This window comes from Syngnathus leptorhynchus, chromosome 14 (assembly GCF_054491065.1).
Source record: "Syngnathus leptorhynchus isolate UIUO chromosome 14, UIUO_Slep, whole genome shotgun sequence".
NCBI classification, from domain to species: Eukaryota; Metazoa; Chordata; class Actinopteri; order Syngnathiformes; family Syngnathidae; genus Syngnathus; species Syngnathus leptorhynchus.
The window spans coordinates 5,531,000-5,543,943 of NC_141208.1; the positions used below are offsets into that span (position 1 = coordinate 5,531,000).

The 12,944-nt window shown below is 46.0% G+C and overlaps 1 protein-coding gene across 2 annotated transcripts in view; it reads right to left on the reverse strand.

The window, feature by feature from the left end:
* LOC147046189 (pre-B-cell leukemia transcription factor 1) overlaps positions 1-11,659 on the reverse strand; it is a 43,019-nt gene extending 31,360 nt beyond the window's left edge. The window contains exons 1-3 of one of the 2 annotated variants that reach the window (XM_085930657.1): positions 11,540-11,659; positions 10,709-10,949; positions 9,400-9,473 (exon numbers count right to left, since the gene is read on the reverse strand). In XM_085930657.1, the coding sequence (XP_085786783.1) occupies positions 9,400-9,473; positions 10,709-10,893 (259 nt within the window). In that variant the 5' untranslated portion in view covers positions 10,894-10,949; positions 11,540-11,659. The other variant, XM_085930658.1, reaches the window with a different exon arrangement.
* Between the last annotated feature and the right edge of the window lie 1,285 nt (positions 11,660-12,944).

Genomic DNA, 12,944 nt, shown 5'->3' on the forward strand with positions numbered 1-12,944 from the left:
GCAAATTGAAAACATTTAGTATGATAGAAATTGTTCATTGAATCACAATTTTTGGTCCAATCTCATAATATTTTTGTGCTGGCAGGTACCTTGCATGCACGTGCAGGGGATAGTTAGCTGGCTATTTAGCTAGCTTAGCTATGGGATATAGCAGGTCCGGGAAGGTACATTATTTACTATTCACAAAACATGCAGAAAAGTGAAATAAGTATGATTTAAATCCATTTGGAAGTCATTCGCTGCCATCAACACGAATAGCAAGTCGGAATTTGGGCTGCGAGTTTGAGCGGTAAATTGTGCTACGATGGAAACGAGCGCTTAACTTTGAAGCGGCGTAAACCAAGCAGCTAGAAGTGTTTTTCACACATTTACTGTAAATAATATGACCTCAATAGCATTGCGTTAGCATCTGTTAGTGACTGACTGTGGCATTTTCTGACTGATGTACAAATTAGATTTACGTTACGGCAATTTAAAACCACGTAGCTCACACACGGGCGACTTCTTTTGCCGAGTTCCAATTCTGAACATCCTTTTTAACATTCACACCAAATGAGAGGCCGGGGGGGGGAAATTGGCCTTTTTTGCCTCTGACAGGCGTAATGACATACCAACAATTTATTGGGGGGGGGGGTTAGTGATGCGCTTTGCAGGTTGGATGGAGCGCAATCAGAGGCTTTTTTCAACATTGTGATTGCATCGTAGTGGCACGATAATCTGCGGCTGAGGAATCATGGTGGTTTCAAAGTGGCCAGCTCTCCGGGGACCCTTCAGACAGGTAAAGTGCTGAACGTTATTGAAATGGCCAGGGGCACTTGCAATGAAAGGCCTTTCAACAACTTGATTTTTTTTTTTTTTTTTTTTGCTCCCACAGAAGCAACAGCGGCGCGACTACGACGAGCTGTTGTGTTGTTTGCAGTCATTTAAGACCTCAAATGACAAAACAAGCCGAGTAAAGTGTAAAGTAAAGTGTTTCGGGGGGGGGGAAAAAAAAAAAAAAAAAAAACAGCATCCGGGGATCTTTTAACGCTCATTTCCATTCATTTACCTGTGACATTTTTCATGACGTACTCCCTGGTAAACTATCTGACTCATAAATCCAATTGAAGCCTATTAGTGGAGAACTTTTAAAGCTATCCTTCATTAATGTTAATGGCTTTCTTTTAGTGGAGGCCAGTGGTGGTTAGGGCTACATGGCTGCCTTCCCGAGCTTGTTTAACGGGCTCCAGACAGAGATGGATGCTCCCGCTAGTCTGATAGGCTCTCAGTGCCATCTATCACCCAAAGGACCCACCCACGGAGTTGGCGTTCCATAACAAAGGGCAAGCAGGAACGCCGGTGATTGACAGCTTTATGTGTGCGGTGGCAAGTCAGACAGGCGAGTGCAGACGTGGGGATCCGTTTCTAGCCTTGGCGCTGGCTGGAAATAAGTTGTGAGGAAGAGGAAAAAAAATAATGAGTGAGCTGCGGAATCAATCAATATGCCTGCACATGAAAGAAATGAAGAAAAAAAAACCAAAACAAAAAAACATCCCTACTGCTGCTGAGTCGGTCCAAAACTAATCAGGCAAACGAAGCTACCCGAGAGCAAAATAAACCCTAAATGAAGAGCTGTGTTGAGGCATAAACAGATATTATCATAAAGATTATTACCCCCGCACCTCCAGACGTACTAATTAGAGCAATAAACAACCATATTCTACAATGTATGGCTCGGGCGGGCCGTAAACTCCCCCCCCCACCCCACGACAAGTAAATACAGATATAGCACATGCAACCACAACAACAACAACAAAAAGAGTGACTAAATAGCAGTCAGTAAATCCCAGCTCATCCATCAAAAACACAACATCACGTGCACGTATAAAGTGCCACACAGCTGCCGCAGATGTAATCACTTTATGCTTCCTCGTATATATTCTTGAAATGCAGAAGGCGGGCGGCTGGGGGGTGGGGGGGGCCTTGCCACGATGCTTCAGCGGAGACGCACTAAATTTGGACAGTAAGTAGTATCACCCCATCGGCGCGGTACACCGCACATTCGCAACGCCCCATTTAACTGCACACGGCGCTTCCCTCTGCCGCCCTCATTTGCATACTTCGCCGAGGCCCTGACGGATGAAGACGGATGGGCCCAAATCAGCCCTGGTGAAACAACTGTTTTATCAAGGTTAAACTATCCAAGAAGCTCTTAACCCCCGTGCCACAGCTCACCCAATATCAATCTATCAATCTATGATCTTATTGGCAGGGACGGGATAGCGAGGGAGAGCAGCGGCGGGGATCTTTATAAACTCAAGTAATGGCGGCGTAAAGGAATTTTATGTGTTTTAGGGAACGTAGTGCTGAAGGACCGTGTCCAATAAAACCAGATACAAGGTGGTGGCGCCATCGCCCATTGAATAAAACATAATCGGGGACGAGACACCGACCTCCGGGCACGGGGATTGGGGGGGGTCGCCGAGACGGAGAAAAAGCAACAAGTGCCACTCGCCGCCACGAGTTATTTACAATACACAAAAAATGCCCCTTACTCGCCGTAGAGAAAAGTGAAGGCACCGGCGGCCATCTTACATTGCCACACATTAAACCCGCCTCATTATTTTCTGTCTTCACGGCAAAAATGCCAAATCCGATTATAAATGTTGTTGCTTAAAGATTCGTCCGCATCGACGTTGAGCTGCGCACTTTATGTACAAAGTAAACTATCTCGTAAGTTTGAATCTTTGGAGGGTAAAAACTCTTTGTAGGCGTGAAGTGAGTCGCTAATGAGCACGTGCCTGCATGGGTGGATCTACGAGTTGCTGATGATGCTCGAGTAAGAAAATGAGCGCCATTAAGATGATTTGAGAAGAAGTTAACTGTCCAGAACTAACAGTGCTCAAGGCAAGCTGAAGGACAGGAGAGACGTCGCTCTTTTAGGGTCAGGACGCACAAGAACGCAATGACTTCACTTGCCACTTTTCGTGGTGGAAGACTCGCACACAGCGCCAGCACACTTTCCACAACATCTTTGAGGAGCTTAGAATGTTTTGATGGGGCGGTCCTATCTCATGATAATGAGCCACCGTGAACCCCATTCACTCTACAGCTGAACCAATGCTGAGAAGTCGTTACCATGACAACCAGGATGGAGCAAGGGGATGCGACGAGGCGGGCAGGCGGCCTCTATTTGCAGATGTGGCGTGCATTCCGCACTTTGCTACTCCCGTGTGGGGATCTGAGTGTGTGGCAGCTCTGCTTACCCTTTGGCTTTGACAAAAAAAATCCGACCTCTGGAAATTCTGAACGGCAGACATATTTTCAAAACCAGACAGACAACAAAAGAGTTACTCGGTTGCTTGATTTCACACATCACGGGTAGCCTTGCGCTCGAGAGGTCAAACTGTTTGGCATTAAAAAGTCAATTGTCTTTAACAGCCCCCTTTTAGAGAGTGTTAAAAGTTGTTTTTCGGTTTTCAGGTATTTTTAATACGGTGCTTAGCTTATGGTATGACCGGTAATGAAGGTTTTGATGGCCCTAGCTTGAACCTGACATGGATTCTTTCTATTGCCATTATTTCCTATGGGAAGAATTGTAAAAGCAAACAAAAACAATCTGTGCCGGCATGCTAGTCGGCGTCAGCATCCCAGCATGGATTGAGTTCCACTTTAGAGGTTGCGCTGTGAATTAATTCTGTCCTCCAGCACAAAAGCTAGCATCCACAAACAGCTGCAGGCAAGCAAAGCTCTCCTCAAAGGCTGCAACCATCAACAAAATCAACTTCTTTTCCTTTCATTTCACAACCGTATGCGCGACATTATCAAGACTGACATTCTCTAAGAAACACTGCTAATAATAAAATTGTATTTTTTTTAAGGAACACAAAGTGAATTTGATTATTTAAAGTGATGAAGCGAAACCAAAAATATGCACCGATTAGCTGTGATTTTTTTTAAATTTTTTAATTGTGTGTTTTTTGTGCTCCTCCACCGGCTGATTCAGGAGACTTTTCCCTGAGAGGATCTTTCCGACGCCGACCTCTGCCGCCGCTAAACGCTCCCCGCCGCGTCACGTCCGCCCAGCGGGAAGTGATCCAAAAATGAAGCTTCCCATCCCGAGAGAGCGTCCGCACGCGCGTACCTTGACACACATACACGGGCGGAAACAGCGGGTGCCATCCTGCACATTCCCAGCATGGGCCGTTTGATTTTGCAAGCCTCAGAAAAGAAAAAAAAAACATGCGGAAAGTGGCTAAATTTAACATCCTTCTCTGCAAAAGTATTTGCGGCGCCGTTCTGCACATTTCAACTTTGCTTGCCTTTTCTTTTCTTTTCTTTTTTTCCCTCCTTCCCTCTTTTGTGCGAAGGTGCCAAGGTTACCCGGGCTCATCTGGGGCCTCCTTTGTCTCTGGCAGCAACAGAAAGGTTTATTAACATAAATTAGAATAGCTCGCAGAGTGAGTAGCTTGTCGCTACGCGTTACCCACGGCAACCTCTCTACTCTGAATCCACCTGAGTGTGTGTGTGTGTGTGTGTGTGTGTGTGTGTGTGTGTGTGTGTGTGTGTGTGTGTGTGTGTGTGTGTGTGTGTGTGTGTGTGTGTGTGTAAGAATGCATGCGAGGGAGAGCGTGCGCTCCCCTGCATCCAAATGTGCAAGTTCTCTGAAAGCAGGGAGATACATCCACACCCATCTCTCCCTGCGCCTGATTAAAATAAATGGCACTATCTGCACTGCGTGACTCGCGACACTGTGGCATTACTATCAGTAATTGAAACATCCAATCACGACGGAGCCATCGGCCCCCGCCCCACCCCACCCAGCCATCTTGCTCGGTGGCACCTGAGTAAGCGCCGCATGGGGAAGTAATATGAGCTGTGGAGAGGAGGGAGACATTCAGTATATTTGTCTTCATGTGCAAGTGCCTGACTCCATGTTCAATATATACACTGTGTATTTAAATGTGGGAGTATGTGTGTGGTTGGAGGCAGAGTGGCGCAGCCTCATTGATTGGTGTTGATTCCATCTGGAGCGGCAAACGGCGACTGACAGTGGATGTGAGCCCATGCGGGAGGGAGGCCACCATTAATCTTAGTCCCGTTTAAGCAGCACGTATTCATTTATGTCATTTCTGCTAAAAGAAGAGCGCTTGGCATTTTGGGTTGGACCGCTTATCTAAAGTCACGTCGGGTTGGGGTGGGGGTTGGTTAAGGGGGGGGTCCTTTGTACAAGCCCAGCATGCTGCCAACACGCCACTTACATCACGATGGCAGGGTGCCAGAGGAACCACATCCCGTACCTCCAATTAAAAGGTTAACAACTGCCAAGGCGACCGTCTCCATCAAGGCCAATGGAATAAAAATGGCTTGAATACGCAAATGAGATCCAAAAGCTTCAATTTCAAGATGCCTCATTTTGCTTGCTTCCCATTTAAAGTCAATGAAGTCCAGTCAAAGAATTATTTCCCAATATTCTATTCTATGGACCCCTACAAGCTATTTGTTAGGCTGAAATGATGGATACTTCTGATATTTCTTCTACAAAATAACTTCAAACATTGAAGCAAACTGACTGCATAGCTCAAACAAAGAGAAGCGGAGCAATATAATTCACAAATAGAGCGTTCAACCCGTGGGAGCGTACCAGCGATAAGCGCTTCGACAATAGCGGCGCGTGCACGTCCGACGCCCGATGCCACGCGCAAATTCCGGGAGAGCGCTCAAAATCCAATCAAACCCAAAAGGCACCAATAAGAAAAAAACAACAGCGGGGTCCATTGCAAATGCAATAAAGTCAAGCAAGACACAAAAAGCAGCTCCACAGACATACATCAGATAAAAATAAATAAATAAAAGCCATTTTCTATTCAATAAGTGGAAAGGTATTCTTAGCGTAATGGATCAGAATATGATCTCTGTCAGGCGACTAAGAACAGCCCCACGTGCATCTGATAGCCCGCGCTGCCGAGTGCAGGAAGCAAACTATAGATGGAGATGTGATGCAGATACCTTCAGCGACAAACAAACACCTTGCCGTACGTCGACAGGCGGAAGATGACCATCCCTCAGCCAGATCTGTTAGCGCGGCTAATTACTACTCCCACCTCACATATACATGGCCATAATTAGCCTCTTAAAACATGATTAACATGTCTCAATTAAGCCAGTCAACATTTGCATAATATATTAGCCGGCCTAATTGTGAGCGGGTATACGTCAGAAGGGAGAGAGAGTGTGTGTGTGTGTGTGCTGCATGTTCACGAGCATAAACAGGAAAGGCTAAACGGGAATCCATGTATGATATAAGTCAGTTGAAAAGCAAACTGACAGTCAGCGCGTCCCCGCTTGGGACCGTCACATGTTTATTCTTATTCACTTAGATTCATATTTCTGCCGCGCGCTTCCTATAAACTCGCAAATCAAAGCCCAGCAGCATTTTCTCAGGCAAACTTCACTGCCATGTTTGAAGTTATTTATATGAAGTTATTTATGAGAGAACAGGCAGGGTCCTGTTCGGCCTTATTTCCGTGGAAACTAAAACATGGAGGGTTGCGGGGGTTGAGGGGTGGGGGGGTAGTGATGGTGTTAGGGGGAGAGAGAGAGAGGGGGGGCTAAACTGCTGCTTCTGCACTTCCAGGCCGGGGACAGATATACAGTCTCGCAGCCGGTGCAGGGCTAGCAAGGACATAGCCATTAGTTTCAGGACAGCGCCACATTGGCGACTAATGCCTCCATCTGTCAGCGGAGATGAGAGGAGGCTAAAAAAGAGAGGCAACACTAACCTCTGAACTTAGCATGGACAACTGTGTCAATTAAACACTGAAAAACAGCAGCGGCGGGAGCCATCGTCACCACTCGATCAACGAATGGCTCCATCACCTCGACACAAAACAGCCGAAAAGGCTGGTTTACGATTGACCCCCCCCAAAAAAAAAAAACAGGTGTCCATCCATTCATCCATACACATGCTTGTAAGAAGGTTTTCCAAGAGGACTTAAAGAACAACGCAAAGTGGACACTTTGCCGGAGGTGGCTTTACGCCAGGCTAGCAGGGATCAGCTAGTTTGTTGTTATTGCGTCCCGCTCGCAAAACAACAAGCGACGCTAACCACCAGAGAAATTTCACCGCAGCTCATCAGAGATGAATTGTTAGTAACTCAGCACAATCACCCAAAACGTAAAAGTGCTTCGTCCGGCAGGAAGCCTGAAAGTGACCGTCCTGAAGGTGCGTACGCGTCTAATTAGCCGTGCGGGCGCCGTTAGCGGGATGGACTGATTCAGCAGGTCTCTGGCTTTGATAAGTTCAAGTAGCGTAATGCATTAGCCGCCTGATCGCATTAGGAGCCCCCCCCTTGACCTGCGGCGGCCTGCATGGGGGTAACGTGAGGCTGCCGACACCAACGTGGGGAGGGAGAGAGCGAGAGAGTTAGGAGACCTGAAATGTGACACCCACAAACACAAAGTTCTGGCTTCTCTTGCTTGAACCTGTATGTGCCACCTTCCTCTGCTCTCATGAATCCACACAAACAAGTCGCTTCGACTCAAAGTGGGAAAAGAAGCTCTTCGGTGCTCTCAAGAACAGTTAGAACAATGATCTTTTGAAGAAAGGGAAAAAAGAAAATGGTGTAGAGGAAATCCGAGCCTTCAAGTGGTGACACAAGCTTCGCACAGCTGAGCTTGTCGCGGCTTGCTAAATACTCCCCCCCAACCACCCACCCACCCTCGACACGGGCCCGACCTTGGCACCAAAGCACGGCGGGCGGACGGGGAAGGGAGGGGTCGTTGGTTAAGGCCGGCTTGATCCTGCCATAGGCATGCGCGGGCGCTCGCCTTGTTTGTCAGCTGCCGTCCAGCCAGCGGACACCTCGCCGTCCGTTGCAAAGCAAAGTCTCGTATTGCTGCTGTCAACACTCTGACCACACTAAAGAAGAAGAAGGTGCACGCACACACGTATGGATGACTCTAGCCGCGCCGCCAGCGCGTGCAGCAAATGATTTGCCCAAAATGCCCATTTGAAAATGGAAAGAGAAGTGGAGTCTTTTATAAAAAGGACATGGAGATATCTTAAAAAGAAAAAAAAAAGAGAGAGCTGACAAATTACAGGCTGCTCGCATCCACCGCACTCAGCACATTTGCCTGTAAATGCCATGCTGAAGGTTTGAGTCATTTTCTTGTGTCATAGGCAGTGAAAAGGATTTTCACTTTCAGGAGTGAGGAGGGGCAAGACAAAAATGAGGGTCGGCGGTGAGGTAGGTGGTTGTTATGAAGCTTCTCCAACTTTTCAAGTCAGTCGAGTTCATTTCCAAACTTGGTGCTTGGTTTCGCAGAAAAAAGGGGGAACCTTGCTTTTGTCTGCAGCGCCGCTTGCCAAGAATGGTGGGAAGGGAAACGAAGGGAAGGGAAGGGGAGGGGAGGGAAGAGGAGGGGAGGGAATGGGAGGCACGGGTAGAAGCCAGGAAAAGGTCCAAGTCACTTTGTTCTTCTTTTTGGAAAGCGAACTCCAGTTGAACCCGGTGAGACGCCAGACAGTTTACAAAGAGCCAGGCATCAGTGTCTCACTTTTCCCAGCCTTGCAATTTAGAAAGAGGGCCCCAACCTACTATGGATTCCTCCTCGCACTCTTTAACCTTTATAAATCTGCAGAAAATCCCCCGGTGTCATTTCGGTTTCCCCCCCCCCCGCTGCCAAAGTCTGACTCATAGGAATAAAACGTCCATTTTGAATTAAGTGTTTATTTTCAGCTGTCCGCACGAGCCGCGAAGGCAACAACGGCGGCGGCGCGGCGAGACGGGGCTCCCTCAAAAACCTTTTGACAGCTTGGCAGCGCCCGCTCAGAGACGAGGTCAAACTGCAGACTTTGTTTTATTTTCCAGCCTCGGAAAGCCATTTCTCCAAACGAGCCGCGCTCGGCCACGTCCCTCCCGAGATTAATCACGGGCTTTCATCATGTGAGTCGCCGCGCTTTAATTTGCTGCTAAGTGAGTAATAATTCACACATTCCTTTTCATGACTTTGACCCTTGTTGCAAACATAAACAGAAAATCCCCCCCCGCCCCGCCACACCGCCCCTCCCTTGACGACTAGCCTCTGCATGTAAAACAGCTCACTTAGCAAACACCATCAAACTCGGGCCAAGGGGAGCTGACAGAGGGTGAGAAAGCCCAGCCCATCCCAACCCAGCCCAAAAAAGAGCCGCCATGAAAACACTCCTGAGCATTGTGTGTATTGCGTGCACTCACATGCACGCTGCGTGACATTTGTCAGAAACAACATGCACACAAGCGTGCTTTTTATGCTTCCATGTGGCTCCGGGGCGATGGCACATACTTTGCAAGGGGGGGAAAATGGGAGTAGAAAAACAACAGAACCGTGTCGTCGGGGAGACGGACAGATAACGTAGCCAATGAAAAAAGAACTTACCTGTTTTTTCCTTGATTTCACACAAAACGTTGAAGAGAGCAGGTTTCATTCTGTGACAGTTCAACGCATGTTTCCTAAAATGAGTAACAAGGATTTTCTTTAACACACAGAAAGCAAATGCAACTAGTATGTAAAATAGTATGCGGATTATATTTTATACACACACATATATGTGTGTATATATATATATATATATATATATATATATATATATATATATATATATATATATATATATATATATATATATATATATATATATATATATATATATACATACATATATATGTATCACAATGTTAAATACGCTTAATTCATTGTTTGTAGTGTATGTGAATACACATTGCAATAACAACAGTGCTCAGTTGGACAAGTATGTTTTGTGTATATATTTGGCAAAATATGAGCATGCAGGAGGCTTTGCAACATGCCCATCAATTTTCTTGTGTTGTTGTTTTGAGGGGGGAAAAAAAACTACTTTTATCTTTCATCGCTAGTATTTTTTTTCTGCCATATGGTGATTACATACACAAGTTGGCAACAACAGCGAAATGTAGCGCTAGTGGATCTCCCATATACACCGAATTAAATATAATAGAATTGTGAGCATGCGGGTGGCTGCAACATGTCCAGGGGACTCCTTTTAAGAGAAAATAAAAACTATGAAAATCTAATTTTAACCAGACATATTTTTTTTAACCATACACTAAAGACCCAGTGCAACAAAAAAAGACCTCAGATGCATTTTGCTAAATATATAAGTACTGATAACTAATATGATGAACTAATATGCAAATATTCAATACAACAAAACAAGAGCTCAAGTGCATTTTCGCTAAATATGCAGGTTACTCTGCAATATATATATATATATATATATATATATATATATATATATATATATATATATATATATATATATATATATATATATATATATATATATATATATATCTCATACAGTAAACAAACCATGCAAAACAACACATCAGTTGCAAGTTGCGTACGTAATGACGAGTCTGGTGGTGCTATTAGTGGACAATATTCAACATGTTAGTTTAGGATTCGAGTAAATAAGGCTCTTTGTAAAAAGTAAAAGTGAGGTGGTGAAATCACATGGATAAAGATACATTTTGCTTGAAATACGATTGTTTTTTAAAAGTTTGAATAAATTAAAGCTAATTGTTGAAGCACGGTCTACAATTGGTGTTTATTTGCATCCATCCTTATTGCTTATTGACTATTGTTCCTGTCAACATGCTGTATATTATTTTTGGAAACACACGCGTGTTTGTGTTTGCAGTCTCACCTCGCCTGCGCTTCGTCCAGGCTCTGGTCGGTGATGGTCATGATTTGCTGTAAAATGTCTCCGATGTCCTGCTTCCTCCCCTCGCCGTCCGTCCCCGCGGTGCCATCCGGCAAATGCTGCGCCAAGCCGGGGTGTCCGGCCATCCCTACCCCGTGAGAGTGCATCAAACGAGGCTGTTCGTCCATCCTCGGCCACGGTCCTTGCTGCCTCGCCTCCAACTTTTCAATCACGATTCTCTTTTCTTGATTTATTTTGGGGAGATGTGAGAAGAAGAAAAAAAAAGGGGGAGCGCGTGAGGATGAGGAGGAGGAAGAGGAGGAGGGACAGGACGGGAGAGGGACGGCTGGTGAAGAAATAGGAAGGAAATATCCGCGCAAAAATTCCGCTGGATTCCTCTCGCCGCGCCTCCTCGGTGAAGCTTTTCGAGATTTGGGAGGAGGGTGACTGACTGACTGACTGACTGACTGACTGACTGACTGTCTGTCTGACTGCCTCACGCACGCACACACACACGCGCGCGCGCACACACGCTCACTCTCTCTTTCTCCCTCTCTCGCTCTCTTTCTCTTTCTCCAGCTGAAATCTGATCTGAATCGCTGCTTTTGGCTTTGGCCACTCCTGCGCCGCTCCACGGAGAGAGAGGGAGGTGAACATGCACGTTAGCGGCTTCTAATGGGATTAAAAGTGTTGCGCCTTCTTAAATGCGCATCTAAAAAAAAAAAGAGAGAGAGAGAGAAAGCAAAAAGAAGAAAAGCAAAGCGCACCGCAGCCCCAAGTGGCCAAAGCTCCCATGAGAAGGATTTTGCACGCTCGTGTTATTGTTTCTCTTACGTGTGTTAAGTGAGTCCTAATGAGGAGCCCCGCCCACCCGCGTCGAGGTTCCATTGGAGAAGAAGGTGCGCGTAAGTCCCACCTCGACGCTTTCCTGAGACGTCAATCATCCATCCCCGGGAAGGTGGGACACTGTAATAAACATAAAGAGATGTGACCATGCCGTGATGGATAGAGAGTGAATATGGAGCCTAATAAATAATGCCGAGTGGCGCTGACCCAACAGGACAGCATGGAGGTGCTTTGGAAAAAGACACTCTGTCAGCCACACCATATTTTAAGCCCCCCTGAATATTTACATCCGTGTAATCAGTCAAAAGGAGGAATAAATCAAAATGGAGTCAGTGGAGCAGGTTGAGGGAGCCGTTGCCTCACACAAAGGTAACAATGATGAATGTGCTCCCGTCTGATTTGAACAGACACATCCGACGCTTTTGGGCACCTCTGTGGGGGGGGGGGGGGGGGGGGGGTAATTGCCGTGGGTTGCATTCAGGCTCATTTAGGCTGCCGTTAAACGGAAAACTGAGAAATTCTTCTTATATTCTTACCAAGTCTTCTACCCCATCTGTAAAGGCAAAAAGTGTCTAATTGGTCGGACTCCATGTGCCAGATGTGTGGTGTGAGTTAAGTTATTCTTTCTGGGGCCAACAATCGGAAATGTTGAATTAAAAAAAAAATGTACTTGATGGCCAATTGCAGTCGATGGCATTTCAAGTGTTAAAAAAAAGAATGAATGAATGAATGAATGAATGAATGAATGAATGAATGAATGAATGAATGAATGAATGCATGAACAAGTTGTATAAGCATGCCAGGCCTGCAGGAGGCAATGTAATGTTGAGGTTACCTTCTGTTACCTGATCGATCTCAAGACTCCATTTTGGTTCCTGATTGTCACTATACTTGACATTTGTGAAGTCTTTTACACGCAATTTGGGCGTCCCACTTTTTATTTTGCAAATTACTAACCATGCAAAACAAAGTGAGCATTTTGCCTCCCTTTTCCCAAAAAAACAAATAAAACAATCAACACTCACATTCCGATTCTAATAAGAAGGCGCTTTACTTTCTTAATCATCCCCGAGTAAAGTTATTTTCCCGTTCTAAATCACGTCATGTTGCAGCAGGCGCTATGGCTCTCTTCACTCGCGCCCGTACCGTGCTGTATCCAAAGCCCCAGCTATCGTTCTTTTACTGGCCGGACAGAAATCGATCAGTCCGTTTTCTCATTACGTGCTGAATAGGAAGGTAGGGCAGTAATTGTCACAAAGGTGCAGGGTGAGCTTGAGGGTAGTGGGGGCGATAATGTCCGACACTCGGAAGCTGCAAGACTGCGGCGCGCAGCCCCGGAATGGACGCGTGCGCTCCAGAAGCCATCGGGTTTTATTCCATTGCCTATTTAATA